Below are 20,169 nucleotides of genomic sequence, written 5' to 3' on the forward strand. Positions count from 1 at the left end.
TCCTGCTACCAGGGGCAGACACTCAGCAGGGAGCAGGCCTTCCTCCCTGGCTGTGTCCCTCCAGCTGATTGGTCCTGTTTGTTTTCTTGGCTAACCAGGCTATTTGGTCAGCTCCTGACTGCTTTCATATCCGTATGGCTTGCCTTTGTGGAAAGTGATAGTTGCTCGTCTTGCTCAGCACGCATGTCACTAGGTGTAATGTCACACACATCGTCTTGTATGTGGGGCAGGCGTGCTGGTGTCCTGGTCTTCACTGGGGTCTCTGTGCCGCTACAACGTCTTTACTTTCTTTCCCAGCAATTGCCAGTGATAACGTCAAACACCATTGTGAGGTGCCGATCGTGCCGGACGTACATCAACCCCTTCGTGTCCTTCATGGACCAGCGAAGGTGGAAATGTAACCTGTGCTACAGGGTGAACGACGGTGAGTTTGGGGCTGTGGCATCTCCTCACTGCTTTACAGGCAGCTTTCACCACACTTCATGGGGAGAGCACAGGCAAGGGGGCTTCTGAAAGGCACACGGCCAAACACCCATGCGCTGGTGACTCGGGGAACCCAGGCACCCAACAGCTTGTGACTTTGCTTCCATGAACTCAGGCTGACCTTTATAGACAATCATTCAACATGGGCAAACGGTTAACACTGCTTCCCATTGTGCTTGTGCCGTGGCATGTGATGTAACAAGCAGGACATGAGTCTAAGGAGAAAGGTTGCCCCTGTCCCGGTTTTCTCAGAAAATAACGTTTTCTAAAGGGGCTAACGGTTTCCTCTTTGTGTAAACATTGTAAGTATTGGTGATGAAGGTGTGTGCTTCCCTGTGCGTTGTTGCTAAGTGTGCTTTGGGTCTTACCTTGGTCTAGTTCCCGAAGAGTTTCTGTACAACCCCCTGACTCGGTCTTACGGAGAGCCTCACAAACGGCCGGAAGTTCAGAATTCAACTGTGGAGTTCATCGCTTCCTCGGACTACATGGTAACTCTCCAGTGTCCAAACTGGTTGTGGGACACAACGAAATGAGTCCGTTCTTTTAAGTACATTGTCATTGAAAGATTGAAGTCTGCATTTTTAAAATAGTAATATGAAAGTTTGTATATGACACATAGAATAGTCTTAAAATTATCACCACCTTAAGTGTCTCCCCCAGTGCAGAGAGCAAGATGAATGAACGACTTGTTCAGTTTTTCAACTTGTCATAAGATCCCATCTGTTCTTTATATTGATTCTAAAGCTTGTTCTTTTTACTTGTAAAAATGGATTTTTAGGTTATGTAATGCTCACCTTTGTTTCCTCACTTATTAAAAGTAGTCCCCCCCTCCCCATCGTTTTCCTCTTGGTTGTTGGCAAGAATGCGAAGTGCCACAAGTAAAGCGTCATAGCCGGAACGTCTGCCCGGGATTGTGATCCCTTCTTTTGTGCTTTTGATGACTACCTTAGCCTAAGGCGACTCAACTGCAGTTCTCACGTCGGTGTCCACCTTCAGCACCGTAGTTAAGGCACTTCTCACCTTTGGATCTACCATGACCTCAGCCCTGGAGGCCTTAGAATCTTAATCTAAGTGGCGCTTAGGCTTTAGCTGTCTTGTGTGGTTTCAAGGCCCTTGGTTGACATCTTTTTTAAGAAAACCTGCATAGACTGAGATTGCTGCTCAGTGCTGCTCTTGCCTCACATTTGTAAGGTAGTGGGTCCAATTCCCAGCACTAGAGACAATGCAAAGGAAGGAAAAAGAGACTCGGTTTCAACCGGCCTTCCTGTATACATAACCTGAGCTTGAATACTTCTTAACATAAGTATATTTGACAGACATATTTATCCATCTGTCCACCCATCCCTCATCCTCTCGCCTCTTCCTGTCCTGGAATATATTAAATTCGAATCCAGGGGGTAAGAGAGCTCACTGCACAAGAATGGGGACCCGAGGTCAGGCCCCTGCACCCACATAAAAAGCTGGGCATAACTGTACAAGCTCCTGTCATCCCTTGCTGATAAGGGGAGGGAGTTGGAAACGGGAGAATCATTGTGGCTGATTGACCAGGAGCCGAGCTCCAGGCTCGGTGTCCGACATTGTCTCCATTGCTCAAGCAGGGAACGATAGAGCAAAACAAATCTTCACATGCTTGCATGCACGCGCGCACGCACGCGCACACACACGCACACACACACACACACACACACACACACACACACACACACACCACTCTTATGTTTCTCTAATAGATGAGGACTTCTGTGAATGTTTACACCCTATTCCATTACAGGACCCTTCTTTATACTTACCCCTAAGCTTGGGATCCAGCCACTATCAAATGATCAGGTAGCTAATAGTAATGGCAATTATCAGACTTTCATTTTGATTTTGGGGTGGGGACAGCATTGTACATTTGAGGCCAGAAGAAGTTTTGGATCCCCTGAAGCTGGAATTACAGGCATCTGTGAGTCACTAGAAATTGGCCCTGGGAACCGAACTTGGTCCTCTTCAAGACCAGTACAGACTTTTGCTGCTGAACCAACTCTAGGCTCAAAATTTCAGTTTTCAAAGAATAACAAATATTTGGGGTTTTAAATAAAAATTTAAAATGAGGGGCTAGAGATGTAGTTCGGTAGTTAGTTCTGTTTAGAATGTGCTAGGCGCTGGGTTTAATACTCAACAAGCAAAAAGTAAAAATTAATTTACAAACTAAAACCTTACGGTTGGAGAGAAGGGTCAGTGGTTAAGAACACTTGCTATTTGGTTCCCAGCACCCACATGGCAACTCACAGCCATCTGTAACTCCAGTTCCAGGAGATCCAGTGCCCTCTTTAGTCCTCTGAGAGCACTGCATGCAGATTGTGTACTTAGATGCAGGCAAAACTTTCAAGCACATAAAATAAAAATAAATAAATTTTAAAAATGAAAAAGCCTAAAGACTATATACACAGTTTTAGGAATAAGAAAAGTATACATAAATAGACAGGTTAGCACTAAATAATAAGCCCACAGCTATTACTTTAGAAGATATGTTAGTGAACTTTCCTTACATAAAAACACTAATCATACTTAGCCATTACAGCCACCTTTCATTGTAATCTCAACTGAACTTTACAAGAAAAATAAATTGAAGAAGGACATGTCATTTTCATTAGCTAGAACTGCATCCTCTGTGTGTGTGTGTGTGTGTGAGAGAGAGAGAGAGAGAGAGAGTGTGTGTGTGTGTGTGTGTGTGTGTGTGTTAGACGGTCAGTAAATACATCCATTAACAATAATGATAGGAAAAAGGAAGTGTGCCTGCCTGCTCACTAAATGACGGTGCCTTTTTTCTTGCAGCTCCGTCCTCCTCAGCCTGCTGTCTACTTGTTTGTTTTAGATGTGTCTCATAATGCGGTGGAAGCTGGGTACTTGTCAGTTTTATGCCAGTCGTTACTAGAAAACTTAGACAAGTAAGAATATTTTTATTCATATGTAGTATATAAGTGTATGCATACATTCAAAGTGGCTCTTGTATAATTTATTGGTTATGTTTTGTTTTTTGCAAAGTTTGTTAGAGTTGACTGTGTTTACCTAATTTTATAGAATATAAGGATTCTATTCCTTGTTACAATTTAATAACAACATAGTATCTTAATTCATAAGACAGAAAATGCTTTAATATTTTGCAAGAACTTGGATCTTGTCTCTCCCTCTGACTCGCCGACCTGAGCACTGAGCCAGAGAGATTGGCCTGTGCATCAGGAACCTGGATAACACCATCACTGGTATGGCTGAATCTGAGGGATAGTAGGTTAAATGGCATTAAAGCAGGCACTGAGAAATACATGTCACATGATTTCACTCATGTCTGGACTCACAGCTGATCTGTAAGTAAAAGTGCTAGTACCCGGGTGGATGGGGAGATGGGTGGATGGGGGAGATGGTACCCGGGTGGATGGGGGAGATGGGTGGATGGGGGAGATGGTACCCGGGTGGATGGGGAGATGGGGTGGATGGGGGAGACGGTACCCGGGTGGATGGGGAGATGGGTGGATGGGGGAGACGGTAGCCAGGTGGATGGGGAGATGGGTGGATGGGGAGATGGGTGGATGGGGGAGACGGTACCCGGGTGGATGGGGAGATGGTACCCGGGTGGATGGGGGAGATGGGTGGATGGGGGAGACGGTAGCCGGGTGGACAGGGGAGATGGGTGGATGGGGGAGATGGTACCCGGGTGGACAGGGGAGATGGGTGGATGGGGGAGATGGTACCCGGGTGGATGGGGGAGATGGGTGGATGGGGGAGACGGTAGCCAGGTGGATGGGGGAGATTGGGTGGATGGGGAGATGGGTGGATGGGGGAGACGGTAGCCGGGTGGACAGGGGAGATGGGTGGATGGGGGAGATGGTACCCGGGTGGACAGGGGAGATGGGTGGATGGGGGAGATGGTACCCGGGTGGATGGGGGAGATGGGTGGATGGGGGAGACGGTAGCCAGGTGGATGGGGGAGATTGGGTGGATGGGGAGATGGGTGGATGGGGGAGACGGTAGCCGGGTGGACAGGGGAGATGGGTGGATGGGGGAGACAGTAGCCGGGTGGATGGGGGAGATTGGGTGGATGGGGAGATGGGTGGATGGGGGAGACGGTAGCCGGGTGGATGGGGGAGATGGGGTGGATGGGGGAGATTGGGTGGATGGGGAGATGGGTGGATGGGGGAGACGGTAGTCGGGTGGATGGGGGAGATGGGTGGATGGGGAGATGGGTGGATGGGGGAGATGGGTGGATGGGGAGATGGGTGGATGGGGGAGATGGGTGGATGGGGGAGACGGTAGCCAGGTGGATGGGGGAGATGGGTGGATGGGGGAGACGGTAGCCAGGTGGGTGGGGGAGATGGGGTGGATGGGGAGATGGGTGGATGGGGGAGACGGTAGCCGGGTGGATGGGGGAGATGGTGGGATGAGAGGACACGGGTCACACTACAGTCATGCAAAGAACTGTTGGTGACTGTGACTGAAAATACTGGGTAGGTTTGAGCATTCTTACAACATGTTGGCTTTATATATTAATTTATATATATAATCAATTTTGTTATCCCACAGTATGAATGCATCTTAAGACATTTGTACCCTGTGTATGCATGTATTTTCTCAGTTTAATAAAGCTAATAAATCAAAATAAAACTCTGTAGAAAGCTAGGTATAATTTATGACTAGGCAAGACATTTTTTTTCACATGCTACTTTTATTGGCACTAGTGAGAGAATGATTTGAAGAAAGGGAGGTAGGAGCTGAGTTTGTGTTGAAAATGTTAGAAAGCCAGAGAATGTGCTGTACATACTGGTACACAGGCCTCAGCGCCCCTGGTGGTAGAAGCCACACTCCATGCTGAGACCATAGACTTCCAACTCTAAGTTCCCCCGGGCTCAGCGCCCCTGGAGGTAGAAGCCACACTCCATGCTGAGACCATAGACTTCCAACTCTAAGTTCCCCCGGGCTCAGCGCCCCTGGAGGTAGTGCAGTACCAGATGTTTTCTTTGAGGGAGTAGTGCAAGTTCCCATCCCATCTCCTGTTCCATCAATCCATCCCCTCTACTATTCTCAGAGAAGTATGAAGAAGTGTCCTGTTTGTTACTCCAGCAAGATTAAGTGCCTATTTGCAGATTAGATTCTATAAAACTAAAAGAATAAACTGAGGATGGAAAACAGTTATTTATATTTGATTACAACAGAAGATCAACACATTGGAAAAGTAAAAACAAAACTAGAAAGGGCCTAGGATCCCAACACTGTAGTAGGACATTTCCTGAAAGGGCTCTTGAGAAAGGAATTTGCTACAGAAGCATTTTAGTAGACATTAGTGAAGTTTCTTAGCAGGGTAGGTCAGAGGCTGCACTCTATTTGCTTACTAATGTCCTCAGACCTTCTGAACCTAGAGGTCTCAAAGGAGCGCAGGTTAATCTGTGGGAGCCTAAGTCTTACCAGGCATTGTCACCCTGTCTTTGATTGTTCCTGAGTCTGTGAGGCAGTGATCAGTCATCCTTTACAACATAAACTGTGTTTCCATGCACATCCTACTTTCGAGTCTTTTAAAGATTTGCTTACTTTTATGATGTGTACCACATGCATGCCTGGTCCAAGGAGACCTGCCCTGGGAACTGGAGTTGACCATGTTATAAGCCTCAATCGGTTTGGGGGAAGCCAACCTGGGTTCTCACCAACTACAGCAAGTGCTCTTAACCACTGAGCCACCTCTAGCCCCTGGAATCTTTTGTACAAAAATATTTTAAAGGTACATGCTAAAGCAATAAATTACATAACCAGAGGAAACACAACTGGAGGAACTCTGAGATAAGATGCACTTCTGTAACACATGTTGCTGAGGGATATAATGAGTCTGTCTCTGTCTTCTTATTCATTATGAAAGCTTGGCCCATATTTTCTTTTTTTTAACTTGAGAAGTTTTATTGGGGGAAGGGAGAAAGAGAAAAGAGAGGCAAAGACCTGCCCTCCTCTTCAGAGGGACAGTGGGAAAGAGCCCACCAGGTCTGATAATTAACCCATTTATTTTAATGTATGTACTGTCTCATGGCTTATTACCTTATGCCTCCGTGCTGCTCATGCTGAATCCTCCGCATCACCCGTGAGCCTAGATTTTCTTCCTCTTCCTTTCTCTCCTGCCTAGCCATTGACCATTCAGCTTTTTATTACACCAGTCAGAGAAATACACCTTCACACAGTGTACAAATATCCCACAACAGAGGGAAGGAAGCATGGCGGGCTTCTTTCTTAGTACCATGAACTGATTTCTAACAGAAAACTTCTTAGTGATTGATAGTAATCACTTCAGTGTTCATAACTGTATTTTTTGTTCAAAATTCACACATTAAAGTCTAATAACATTGTTAATTTTTTTCCCCTGGGAAGTATTTGTCATTCTGCCCATACATTGTTCAAAGGTTACACTATGATACTGAGACAAAAATATGATCACATTTTTACTTGGGAGTATGAGAATGAGGTGTGGTGTTCCATGTGCTAGGAGCATCAGTTCTCATTCTGTGGCCTTGGCCCCTCGGGCGTTGCATATCAGATATTTATATAATGATTATAACAGGAGCAAAATTAGAGTGGTGCATTTGCAATGGGATAATTTATGCTTGGGTCCCCACAACACCTGTGTTAAAGGGTGGCAGTGTTAGGAAGGTTCAGACCCACTGCTCCAGTGGGAAGTAAGCAGGCAGTGCTGAGCTTTTGAAAGCACTTGGGTTCTGGTTGCCTCTTAGCTGAAGGCTAATGGTTCACGGTCTGAGTCGGAACTCGTGGGAGTGCTCCTACCTGGAAACAAGATGCTGCAGCCTCAGCCTCAGCCGTTTCCTTGTGTGTTGGTTCAGATAGTTTTTCCGTCTCCCGTAAAAAGTTATGTGTAGCTGTCCTTAGACTTAGCCCATTTCATTCTCTTGTAAGCAGTGTGACTGGGCACTGTGAATTTCAAGTTGCCATTTTTGTCACTAGGCTTCCTGGAGATTCACGAACAAGAATAGGATTCATGACTTTTGACAGCACTATTCATTTCTACAACCTACAAGAAGGCCTGTCACAGCCTCAGATGTTGATTGTGTCTGATATAGACGGTAAGCTTCAGCAGGGGAGTCTGTGTAGCTGTGGGTTTGGAGTGGGGACGACTTTATGCGTGTGTGTTGAATGTGTACATGTGGAGTATATATGTTTACTAAGGCAGCATAATACACGTGGCAGGCATCCTCATAGAACCAAAATGCACTACTTTATAATGTCCTCTTGACTGTGCCCTCATGAAATGTTCTCTCCTGTAGATGTTTTTCTGCCCACACCGGATAGCTTGCTTGTGAATCTGCACGAAAGTAAAGAGGTGAGATTAATTGGCTTTCTCAGAGTATCAAGACACTGGTTCCGTTAACTGTTTCCCAGCTTGACGCTTGTCTACTGGTCCATTGCTGGTAGACACTGTAGGGAGCATCTAGTGAGTCCTTTCCTGCACAATCCCCAGAGGTGGCATTGCCATGCTTTATTCTGGAATGTTTTCGAGAAGAAAACTATCTTGCCTTCTCAGTAATTTAACCTTCAATCTTCCCTCAGCTTATAAAAGACTTACTGAACGCATTACCAAATATGTTCATCAATACCAGAGAAACACACAGTGCCCTCGGACCTGCGCTTCAGGCTGCCTTCAAACTCATGTCTCCCACGGGTGGCCGAGTGTCTGTGTTTCAGACACAGTTACCTTCCCTGGGGGCAGGACTTCTGCAGTCCAGAGAAGATCCAAATCAGAGGTCGAACACCAAGGTATTGCATATTGAGTGTTTGTTTCTTTTTTCTTTTCTCTCTGTTTTTCAAGATGGGGTTTCTCTGTGCAGCTCTGGCTGTCCTGGAACTCACTCTGTACATCTGTAGACCAGGCTGGCCTCAAACTCACAGAGACCCGCCTGCCTCTGCCTCCCTGAGTGCTGGGATTAAAGGTGAGCGCCACCTGCCTGATGAGTGTTATCTTAACCACTGTTGTTTTTTTTCTCCTGAAGACTGAAATTATCCATTTCCCCCTCCTTGCTTCATTAGCAGTAATAAAACCAATAAGAAACTAAGCCAGATTGCCTTTATTCGAGGGTTTGGTGTATTCTTACTAATTAGTTAGCAGGCCGTAAAATGTGGTCTGAAGAGATGGCTCAGCGGTGAGAGCACTGGCCGTGTGCACCCTCTCACCAATCCAATCCCTTCCAAGTAAAGCATTGGATGTGGTGGCACACGTCCGTGTTCTGGCAGTACTGCAGTTTGTGGCGGCACATGTGCACTCATATACACACACACACAAGCTAGATAGATTAATTTTTTAATGTTTGGAAACATACCCTAATTCTTTTATTTACAGATGAACAAAGTAGTGTCTTAGCAAAGGTTGGATGCCTCTTTAATGTTGAAGGTGTGGGGTTCTTACCCGGTAGCCCAAGCTGGCTTTGAAGACTCAGCAGTCCTCCTGCCTCAGTTTCCAAAGTGCTGGAGTAATGGTCTGAACCACAGTGCTTTGCTATAAACACTAGGTTTTATTCCTGTGCCCGTACAGTTGGTTGGTAATGGACTAAAGTCTGTATCTTCTTCCTTGTTATAAGCGACAAGTGTTGTGTGCATAAGCAAAGGCTCTTACTTCATGATCTCTTGGCTTAGGTTGTGCACCATCTTGGCCCTGCAACTGATTTTTATAAGAAACTTGCTTTGGATTGCTCAGGACAGCAAACTGCAGTGGATTTGTTCCTTCTAAGTTCACAGTATTCTGACCTTGCTAGTTTGGGTAAGAAGATGTCATTGTGTTACCTACTTAATAGATTTCTAACATGTAATGAACACAGTGCATTCAATAAGCATTCGTAGTAGTGGGGGAGAAAAGGCATAGATCAGATAGGTAATGTGTGTAACATATATCAGTAAACTTTTTAAAAATCCTTATACCAAATGAAATGCTCTTAATATCCTGCTTTGTAGCATGATTCCTTAGCCATTCTGCCGAAAATAAACTTCAGTGTGTCTGATATATTTTGTAAATGTTTCAGGTTTCAGATCTGTCTGATTCCGTCCATGTTTGGCTTTCTCGTTATAAGTTTTTTTCATAATGTGCAGACTGTAGTTCTTGTTAGACAAGGAGACTCTCGTTGCTTCTCTAGCTAATACTTGATGCATCTCTCTCTAAAGCGTGTATGTCCAAGTACTCTGCAGGGTGCATATTCTACTACCCATCTTTCCACTCTACTCACAACCCTTCGCAAGCAGAGAAGTTACAAAAAGACCTCAAACGGTACCTCACCAGGAAAATTGGATTTGAAGCTGTTATGAGAATAAGATGTACTAAAGGTATGAACTTGTGAAAAGGGTGTGTTCTGTTACATTCCTGTATCAGTCAGCAAGCATTCCCAGGCCCGTGGGTGGCTATCATCACAGAGGACTCCAGTTGAGTCCAGCTGAACCCTGTTTGAAATAGTTATTGAGTGGTCATTGACCAATTTCTCTAAATAATTAGAATAAGTGGGTAAAGGAAGCATCTTTGTTTACTCAAGAAAAAAAGGAGGAAAGCACATGTCAGAAGTTACTTGAGAGTGACTGAGAGCAGGAAAGGTGACTCCCTTAATGGCCATTTAATTCACGACTTCCTTTGGGTTATGTGGGGCAGACTCTCATCTTAACTCCAGGGAAAGGAACCCTCAGTTTCTTACTTTTCTGTCCGATGCTCATGTCTGAGCTGGACCTCGTATAGAGTATGATAGCAAGGGTGGGTGTAAATGTAGGATAAACAGGATATAGACTCCTTTGGAGAGCCTGTGTGGTTTAGTTAGCTCTCCCTAGAGTCCAGCCTTACTCTGTGATTGCGCAGAGATGCCACTGACTGAGCAGCAGGTGCACTGATGGTGAGGGGCAGCAAGTGTAGATGGTGAGGGGCAGCAGGTGCACTGATGGAGGGTCAGCAGGTGCAAATGGTGAGGGGCAGCAGGTGCACTGATGGTGAGTGAAGGGCAGCAGGTGTAGATGGTAAGGGGCAGCAGGTGTAGATGGTGAGGGGCAGCAGGTGCACTGATGGTGAGGGGCAGCAGGTGCACTGATGGTGAGGGGCAGCAGGTGTACTGATGGTGAGTGAAGGGCAGCAGGTGCACTGATGGTGAGTGAAGGGCAGCAGGTGTACTGATGGTGAGGGCCAGCAGGTGTTGATGGTGAGGGGCAGCAGGTGCACTGATGGTGAGTGAAGGGCAGCAGGTGTACTGATGGTGAGGGCCAGCAGGTGTAGATGGTGAGGGGCAGCAGGTGCACTGATGGTGAGGGGCAGCAGGTGTAGATGGTGAGGGGCAGCAGGTGCACTGATGGTGAGGGCCAGCAGGTGTAGATGGTGAGGGGCAGCAGGTGCACTGATGGAGGGTCAGCAGCTGGACTGATGTAAGGATGCTGCTCTGCCTGTCTTCACGCCAGCTCTCTTCCCTAGGTCTTTCAATGCACACTTTCCACGGAAACTTCTTTGTCCGTTCCACTGACTTGCTGTCTCTTGCCAACATCAATCCTGATGCTGGATTTGCAGTGCAGCTGTCAATTGAGGAGAGCCTGACAGACACTTCGTTAGTGTGCTTTCAGACAGCCCTGCTGTATACATCAAGCAAAGGTATGCTGTGGAAACCAGGTGGCTGAGAACCTGTTTAATACCTAGCACCCAAAATAATAAAAATAAGACACTTGAAACATATTAGTTATAAAGAAGCCTTTTCTGTTTCAGAATTTTTGATGATTGAGTCTAGCCAAAGCAGTCATTTGAATGGAATTGTGATGTTTGCTTTCTTTCTTAGTCTAGGGTGCTTTAATGACATGCTTCATTTTGTTTAGGTGAACGGAGAATTAGAGTGCATACACTTTGCTTGCCAGTGGTGAGTTCACTCCCAGATGTCTATGCAGGAGTGGATGTGCAAGCTGCCATCTGCCTGTTGGCTAACATGGGTGAGTAACTTGTGGAAAAGCAGGTGAAGTACGCATTTTTCTAACCTAAAAAATCTGGGGGTTTTCTTTCTTTTTTTTTTTTTTTTTTTTTTCTTTTCTTTTAAGAAATCCCCCTCAATTAATTAAAAAAACATTTAATGTATTTTCATTTATTACAGGATGAATTAGATTGTTCTTACATTTTAAAAAATAATTCCTAGTTTAAAATCTACTAGAGGGGGTTGTGATCTGTAAAAATCTGGATCTTCTTCAACTAGTGTGTAAACTGTCACACCCACACTGTGGAATGTAGCAGCTCAGCAGTGATCAGGAAGGAGCTGTCAGTTAAGCAAGTGTGACTTTCAGAGGCGTTACGCTCAGTGGCACACCGTGTGTCCCTGTGACTCCATTTCCGTGACATTTAGTAAAAGAGAAATTGGTATGATGGAGAATAGATGGCCAGGGTGGGGTAGAGAGAGAACTTCACTGCGGGTGATGAAGCTGCTGTGCTTCTTTGTTGTGGTAGCGGAGAAACTGTATTGGATGCATAACTGCTGTAGAACCACGCGCAGAAAAGTACGTTTCCCTCTAAGCTTAAAGAAGCCTTCAGCAGTCAACACACTCCTGAGGGTTCTGTTTTTAATGAACAAGCATAAGCATGCAGTGAGCCTTGCTGTTTCCCACATACACAGGAGAAAGCAGCGCAGCCGTTACTGCTCACTTGGAGCAAAATTATAATAGCACTTACGGAAAGACCTGCTTTCCACACCTTGTTTGGCAGTACTAGGGAGTGAACCAAAGATACAAGGATTGTGTCATTAGCTCACACTACCCCTCCTTCCGGATTTTAGTATGCAGGGGTGTGCGTGTGTGCGCGAGCGCGCGTGCGTGCGTGCGTGGCACATCTGAGAGAAGAGAACACCTACTGCAGTCTGGTGGCTGAGTCTCCTCTCACTTTGCAGCTGTGGATCGCTCGGTGTCGTCAAGCTTGTCGGATGCCAGGGATGCTCTGGTGAATGCTGTGGTGGACCCCCTGTCTGCCTACAGCTCGGCGGTGTCGAGTGTGCCACGCTCCACGCTGATGGCACCCAGCTCACTCAAGCTGCTCCCACTCTATGTGTTGGCGCTCCTCAAACAGGTAGGTAGTTCTCTATTTCACAGCTGATCGGTTTCTCACAGGCTCTCATGTGACTAAAGAAATGAAATCGATGTTTTTAATAGTTAGCTAGAGAATTACATACTTTGGTGTTGTAAAACTTTTGAAAAATAGGGGGAATATATGGAGGTATGCAGTGGGCCATGACCCCTGCCAAAGCATTTGTCCTTCGTTTGTATGGGCAGTTTGAGTTATGAAGTGGTCAGAGCGCACCCTTCACATGTGTTCCTGGAAGAAACTCCCAGCTAAGGTCTAACTCTTGCTGAGTGGCTTTCCATCATTTCATCATGTTAAAGGTGTTGTGTTTGCATCGTCTCAGTTCGCTTCGTAGTAACCTAGCAGATCGTTGTTTTTCTTAACAAGGACAGGCTAGTTCAGAAAACCCGATTTACTTCCTTAACATGTTAAGTATTGGCTGAGCCTTGAATCCTGACTGTCATGGGTCTGCTCTGTACTTGTTACATATATGTTTCCCTTGGAACATGTGTCTTTTCCCTGCAGAAAGCATTTAGAACGGGTACAAGTACACGCCTGGATGACCGTGTATATGCCATGTGCCAGATGAAGTCTCAGCCACTTGTTCATCTGATGAAAATGATTCATCCCAACTTATACAGGATAGACAGGTTGACAGATGAGGTATGCATTTGTCTTGATGCTCTGCCTAAGACGATATGGTATTTTCAGTAGTCCCCCACTCTCTTCTTCCCCGTGGTCTAAACATTCCAATAATGAGGGCTTTTAGAGATCTAGGTACTCAGTAGGACTTTCGGATGCTATCATCCGGTGGGTAGAGTTGTTTAAAAAACTTCACTGTGGGAAGTAACATACCGTGTGTTTGGTTTTAATGTTTGATTCAAAGCTAAGTTACAGTGATCTCCATTTGTATTTTGTAGCTATTGGCAGTTTGTGATATAACCAGACTTCAATATTAGTTACATAGTAAACCAAGTCCGTTACCCAGTAATAAGTGTAATGCACAGCTGTATAGTGGCTTTTTCTTTCTTACGTTCAGACTGTATCTTTGGGATTAATATTCATCCCGTACATAGTCTTATGCTGTTAAGAGGAATGTAAACCAAGTCGGTCAGCTGCCTGAGTTTTCATACACACCGACCTTAGAAGAGAAGTAAATGAAACAGATAATCCATTTTACATTTGTACATATTTACTTTTTAAGTTTGAACACATTTGAACATCTTCATTCTGCTGTAAACAGTGGTATACGGTCAATGTGTATTCATTCTCTAAAATATGTCATAGATGAGAGTCTGTGAAGTCTGATGACAGCAATGTGTTAGGACTCACCAAGTTCTGCCTTTTCTTTTCAGGGTGCCATACATGTTAATGACAGGGTAGTACCTCAGCCATCACTTCAAAAACTGTCTGCAGAGAAGCTGACCAGAGAGGGGGCTTTCCTCATGGACTGTGGCTCAGTAAGCATCGTTCCTGACAAAACCACTGCTCTGACTGGCAGGGAACACACAATCCAGTCCTGGTATCACCCAGCAGACGGGGGCGCAGTCTCACTGGCACAGGAGCTCAGTTTACTTTTTAGACCCTATAGCTGGACATCACATTGATGTAGATTAGTAATATGTACTCAGAAAAGACATTCCTACCTTCAAGAACTTTACCATCAGAATCATAAAATTCAAATGGACCTCAAGAATTTCTCTGGTGGTTCAACTTCTATCCATTGCCAGAAATTCCAGTGAGGGGTGGAGGTTAGAGAAGTCACTCTCTGCTCGGGAGTGGTGGAAGGAGGAGCAGGTAGACAAGACAGGTGTGAGCAGCCACAGAACTCACAAGTTGAAGTAGAAATAGTAATTGAAAGGGTAAATGGGAAATAGGGGGCAGATATTCTTACTAAAGCAGTAATTTCCTATCAGGGAAATAAATGAATGGGGCTGGAAAGATGATGGCTCACTGGTTAGGAACTCTTAACCAGAAGACTTCTGGGTTGGTTCCTAGCATCCACATGGAAGCTCACAACCATCAGTAACTCCAGGAGATCTGACATCCACTTCTGGCCTCTGGATACTGCACACAGAGATATACATACATGCACGTAGGCAATGCTAATCATAGAAAGAAAAGTTTTTGTTTTTGCCTGCATGTGTGTACATGCACCACATCCATGTATCATGCCTGAGAAAGTCAGAAGAGAGCTGTGGATCCCCTAGAGCTGGAGTTACGCATGACTGTGAACCACCGTGTGGATGCTGGGTACCAGGCCAGGGTAGTCTGCAAGACTGACAAATTTTTTAACCAGAGCATCTCTCCAGCCCCTAAATAAATAAATCTTAAGTGAGGAAGAATATAAAATGTTCTTAGAAAACTTGAAACTTAAGTAAAGAAGATGGGATTATTTTTGATTCTTAGAACTAGCTTCACAGAGTTGTAATTATATATCTCCTTTTATGTTTGTTAGATTTTGTGTCTGAGACAGGATAAATGACCTCTTTTACAAATGGTAACAGAGGATTAGTCATGATGGATTTTCTATTAGGGAATTTAATATTCTGTTGCACCCTTTTTATTTTTTAGGTCTTTTACATCTGGATTGGCAAAGGCTGTGACAATAACTTTATAGAGAATGTGCTTGGGTACCCTGATTTTGCAGCAATACCACAGAAAATGGTCAGTGAATTTTGTTGTGTTACTTTTCTTGAGGAGAATTAAATAAATGTCCATGTAAGCTGGATAGGACACTGATGACAGACAAAAGTATCCGTTGCATCCAAGCCAGTTCGGTGAATCAGTGAATTTATTGGGCCTACTTATAGGAACATGGGTGAGGGATTACACACAGAAGTACAGGGGACTCAACACATGCTTTGACTGGATACCAAGTTCATAATCTTTTGTGATATTCTCAAAAGGGTGTGTGTTTGTACCTCGGAAGAGAGTAAGGCTAAATTCAAATGTCATATACCCTTTGGCCATTAAGCATGGTTTGTGATATTTGACCATAACATACTTGAAATAGTTGATATCAAAAGGGGATGTTGTGTCCTTGGGCATCTTAGGTAACCTTTTTGAGGTTTTAGTGAAGGGGTGGGGGATTGGTTTTGTTTTTGTTTTGTTTGTTTTTTGAGACAAGGTTTCTCTGCATTGCTTTGGAGCCTGTCCTGGAACTAGCTCTGTAGACCAGGCTGGCCTCGAACTCAAAGAGATCCACTTTGTAGTGAGGTAGTCCTTCTGTAGCACTGACCACGCCCATTGGGGGGTGGAGCGATGGGCGGAGGTGACCTGAGGAAGGAGGTCGGAGGGGGCCAGGAAGGCGCTCTCTTTCTGGCGTGACTCGGACAGGAGAGGATCGGGTTGAATTTCCTGGTGTTCATCTGTCTAGGTTGTAAGTTATTTCTCCCTGAATAAACATCTATTCGGCCTATTTGTTTATCCTGACCCTTATTTACCACAATACCACTTGGCTCTGTCTCCCTGAGTGCTGGGGTTAAAGGCGTGCACCACCAACGCCCGGCTCCTTTTTGAGTTTCTTGAGACAGGGTCTCTACATTTATCTCCGATCTCCTGGAACTCACTGAATATCCCAGCCTGGCCTTGAATCTTTAGCAGTCTAGCCATCATGCCACATTTAGTGTCCATGGCAGATTTTATTAGTTTATGTTGAGCTTCTTGACTCTCAGCTGGCAGGAGGTATAACCGGACTCCAAGGAAGCCCACTCCTACTGTCTTCCCTCACCTTCCCCTTTCTATCCTGCCTCACCATCACCACTGTCCAGTTTCAAAACATTTCCATCACCCCTCAAGACAAATCCTTTCTGTCCAGCTACTCCCCTCCCCCTCGCTGCAGGCCACCACTGTACTTTGTAGTTGTGATTTTGCCTGTTCTCAGTAAGTCACTTAATGGGGTTACACACTACGTGGCCTTTCTGTCATGTCTGAGACAGAGTCTGGAAGGCTGGTAATGCTAAGTGAATGTTATTTATCACTTGCTTGAACAGACAGAGGATCTATTGGAATGTGCTGCAACGATAGCCCATGGTCCACTTCCCCGATGATGGCCCATCCCAGATGGGATGGCTTTGGGGTAGGGCTCAGTAGAGGTCAAGAGGGCTCAGTAGAGGTCAAGTGGCTTGCCCTTGTTTCATGAGCCATTTTTGCAGGGTTCATTTCTGCAGAATGTCTATATTGAGGTTTTAGAGTGGGTTGTTTTCCTTGAGACTCTTAAAGATAAGGGTCATGATCTTCTGGAGTTAGGCTCCAGGTGCTGATATGACCATGAGTCACTAGGGTTGGGTTCCAACTATCGGGATTGTTGAAGGGTAGGGATTTCTACTTTGTTTAGCCAGATGTAGTACTGTACACCTGTAATCCCAGCATTTTAGAGGTAGATGCAGGAGATCAGGAGTTCAAGGCCAACCCGTCTACATCCTGTCTAAGAAGACAAACAACCAAAAAAAAAGTCAGGGTTAGTGGTAGCACCCACCTTTAATCCCAGCCCGGGGAAGGCGGGGGGTGGCGCACAGGCAGCTCTGTGAGCCCAGTGCCAGCCTGGCCTACAGAGAGGGTTCTAGGCCATCCTGGGCTACATAGGTAGCCCTGGGCCTCTTCTAAGAATTAGATAAAAAAAATGTTAAGTATTGACATGAATTGCACCTGTGATAATTCAACAGTTCATTTGTTTTCATGTGTAAGGTATGCTTTGGATTGGTCACTGTGAGCTTTGGCTTTGAAAAAAAGAATTGGTTTATTCTCACCCCATATACAATAACCAAATACACTTGCACTTTTAGGTCATTTAAATAGCCTATAGTTCTAAAATATATTTACAGATCTACAGTTTAAAAACTTTAAAAGTTAAAGATGGTGCTAAAGAGCATTTACTGTTCCCCTTGAGGACCCAAGTTTCATTCCCAGCACCCACATGGAGGCTCACAGTCATCTGTAACTTCAGTCCCAGGGGTCCAACACCTACTTCTGGTCTGTGTGGACACGGCATGCACATGTTTCACAAACATACATGCAGGCAGGCGAAACACCCACATACTTAAAAATAAGTAAACCTTTTCCAGTCAGTCCCAAGGAGGAACCTTTTCCTTTTTAATAGTTTAGTGTGTTTTGCCTTTATGTATGTATGTCTGTGTACCATGTGCATGCCGGTCTCTGCTGGTGCCCATGGAGACAGAAGAGGGTGTTGGACCACCTGGGAGTGGGGTTCCCAACGGTTGTAAGCCTCCATTTGGTCCTCTGGAAGATCAGAGAGTGCTCTTAACCACTGAGGCATCTCTCCAGCACCCCAAAACAAGTGAATCTTTGGGGGTAGAATCAAAGAAAGATGAAATTCTCAGAATGTGAGTTCTAATAAGTTATGAGTCATTGTAAGGTAGATTTGGAGTTTAGTGATAGCCCTCCACATTTGCATATTACCACTAGAAGAAACAGGAAGTCGAAGGGTACCAGTGCACACCAGTCATGTATGTGCTTTACTGGGTTGTCTAGAGCAGTACAGTAGTCAGGTAAAATAGCATCCATATACTGACCAGCAAGCACACTCTTTCTACAACTAAATTTTCCTTCCTGTGGCTCTAGGGGCAGAATGCAGGCTTGTGATTGGCTGGCTGCCTGGAAGCCCCAGATCCAGTCCTGCCAGTAGCTATTTACCAGATGGCAGAGGTTGGAATTATTTCACTCCAAAAAACTGTACATCGTGATGTATTCGGGGCGATCTGTAGGTATACATGGGCCTATAGGGTTAATCATCGTTACAACCATTCTGCTGCCTTTACTAAAAGGAATGCAGCCTGAAAAGGGAAGAGTATGTTGAATGTTAGTGTATATTTGTGTTTTCCAATTGTGTTTCTTTTACCAGACACATCTTCCGGAGCTAGACACGCTGTCATCAGAGAGGACTAGATCCTTTATAACGTGGCTTCGAGACAGCCGACCATTAAGCCCTGTCCTTCACATGGTCAAGTAAGTCTTCCATAATGCCGTGGTGATGTCATCTTCCCTATACTTCTCTGCAAAGCAAATTTCAGGACTTTGTGTGGAAGTGTAACTTGATTGACCTCTCCTGTGTTTGTTCTCCTGAAGTCCACATAGTGTCTGTTTATCCTTTGTAACTATGTATATTTTAGGTAAATGCTGTTTTCTGCCTTTCAGAGATGAGAGTCCTGCCAAAACAGAGTTTTTTCAGCATTTGATTGAAGACCGCACAGAGGCCGCGTTCTCTTACTATGAGTTTCTGATTCACATTCAGCAGCAGATTTGTAAGTGAAGTGCACAGAAGTAAGTCAGGCTGGACGGTTCCACAGCCAGGGAAAGCACCATCCATCACAGAAGCACAGGAGACTTGCCACGAGCTGTTGTTGGAAGACACGATGCACATCACTCTGTCTTGAGGCTTGGACGGGAGAGAGAGGAGAAGGGGGAGCAAGCGAGAGTCCCTCCCTGCAGACGATGCTGACCCACCCGGTGTGCGGAGTCGGGTTCTACATACTTCCAGGAGTGCAGCAGTATAGTGCTCTTCTGCGAGCCTGCAGACTCGAGGACTGTGTGGAATGACATGTCATAGTCTAAACTAGATAAAGTTGTCTTCTTACAGTTAACATTTCTGGACTTGAACTCTGACAGAAGAGGCCAAAGGGCAGTGGTACTGTGTCACTTGTTTGTATGAATTACTTTTTAACAGGAATGATTCATATTCATGAAATGGATTCAACATTTTCCCTGTAAAGGCACTAGAGTTTCAGTACATGAACTATAAGAAAAATATATATAATGTACATAAGTGTTACATTTGTAAAGAAAATATAAAATGTAACTAAGAACATGAGTGCTAAACTGTGTTGCATTGTTGGATGACAACTCTTTGTCACAGCTAGGGAATGAGGTTGACTAATGCATATTATGAATTGAGTCCACAAAAGAAACACAAAACTCTTTGTAATTCTGTTAATCTTTTATGTGGATTTATTTATGATCAGCCTACTAATTAAAAAATATTTTGCTTGACAGTTGGTTTGGTGGCTTGTTTGTTTTGTAGAGGGTTTTTGTTTTGGTGGGGATTGGTGATTTTTTTTTTTTTTTTCTTAAACAGTAGGAATCTTGAATTTACTGCTCAGAGAAGATACAGTGTGGAGTTGCATTCATCAGTGAGTCTATACATCATCATTAGTTTGTTTGTAGATACTACCAAGTGATGTTTGTGTTCTAAAACATGATGTCATTTTAAGTATATTTGATGAAGAAGCATAATCTTATTTAAATTAAGGATTTTTTTCCTACCTATTTGTAAAAAGAAATTTTTAAGAACATGTGACTTTCCTTTTTAATTGACTTAAAGATCATATTGGACTCTGAAAGATTTTTGTTCTGATCAAACTGTCATTCACAGTAGGTTATTTGCTATAAAAAAGTGATGATGATCCATTGGATTGTGAAGTGGAATTTTGTTTTATGCACTGTGAAAGTCCTTGTTGGTAAATGAGGTGGGGGCAGCTCTTGGCATGTGTGATTTCTATGGTTCTATAGTTTTGTAGATCTCTTTATTTTTGGTTTTTTTTTCCAGAAAATGTTTTGGTACTGGTTTGGGGTGTAGAAGGAAGATGGTAGCTTATGAAGAG

At 44.5% G+C, this 20,169-nt stretch overlaps 1 protein-coding gene across 4 annotated transcripts in view; it reads left to right on the forward strand.

Annotated features, from left to right (window-relative positions):
- Sec24b (SEC24 homolog B, COPII coat complex component) overlaps window positions 1-19,563 on the forward strand; it is a 74,492-nt gene extending 54,929 nt beyond the window's left edge. For all 4 annotated transcript variants that reach the window (XM_051185507.1, XM_051185508.1, XM_051185509.1 and 1 more), the window contains 16 exons: window positions 298-424; window positions 862-971; window positions 3,301-3,413; window positions 7,456-7,574; window positions 7,776-7,831; window positions 8,059-8,265; window positions 9,139-9,262; window positions 9,661-9,819; window positions 10,937-11,110; window positions 11,329-11,439; window positions 12,381-12,556; window positions 13,076-13,213; window positions 13,906-14,010; window positions 15,125-15,217; window positions 18,414-18,517; window positions 18,707-19,563. In XM_051185507.1, coding sequence (XP_051041464.1) covers window positions 298-424; window positions 862-971; window positions 3,301-3,413; window positions 7,456-7,574; window positions 7,776-7,831; window positions 8,059-8,265; window positions 9,139-9,262; window positions 9,661-9,819; window positions 10,937-11,110; window positions 11,329-11,439; window positions 12,381-12,556; window positions 13,076-13,213; window positions 13,906-14,010; window positions 15,125-15,217; window positions 18,414-18,517; window positions 18,707-18,821 — 2,031 coding nt within the window. In that variant the 3' untranslated portion in view covers window positions 18,822-19,563. The remainder of the gene's footprint in view (window positions 1-297; window positions 425-861; window positions 972-3,300; window positions 3,414-7,455; window positions 7,575-7,775; window positions 7,832-8,058; window positions 8,266-9,138; window positions 9,263-9,660; window positions 9,820-10,936; window positions 11,111-11,328; window positions 11,440-12,380; window positions 12,557-13,075; window positions 13,214-13,905; window positions 14,011-15,124; window positions 15,218-18,413; window positions 18,518-18,706) is intronic.
- The last annotated feature ends 606 nt before the right edge of the window (window positions 19,564-20,169 follow it).

The sequence above is a fragment of the Phodopus roborovskii genome, unplaced genomic scaffold (genome assembly GCF_943737965.1).
Source record: "Phodopus roborovskii unplaced genomic scaffold, PHOROB, whole genome shotgun sequence".
In the NCBI taxonomy this organism is placed as follows: domain Eukaryota; kingdom Metazoa; phylum Chordata; class Mammalia; order Rodentia; family Cricetidae; genus Phodopus; species Phodopus roborovskii.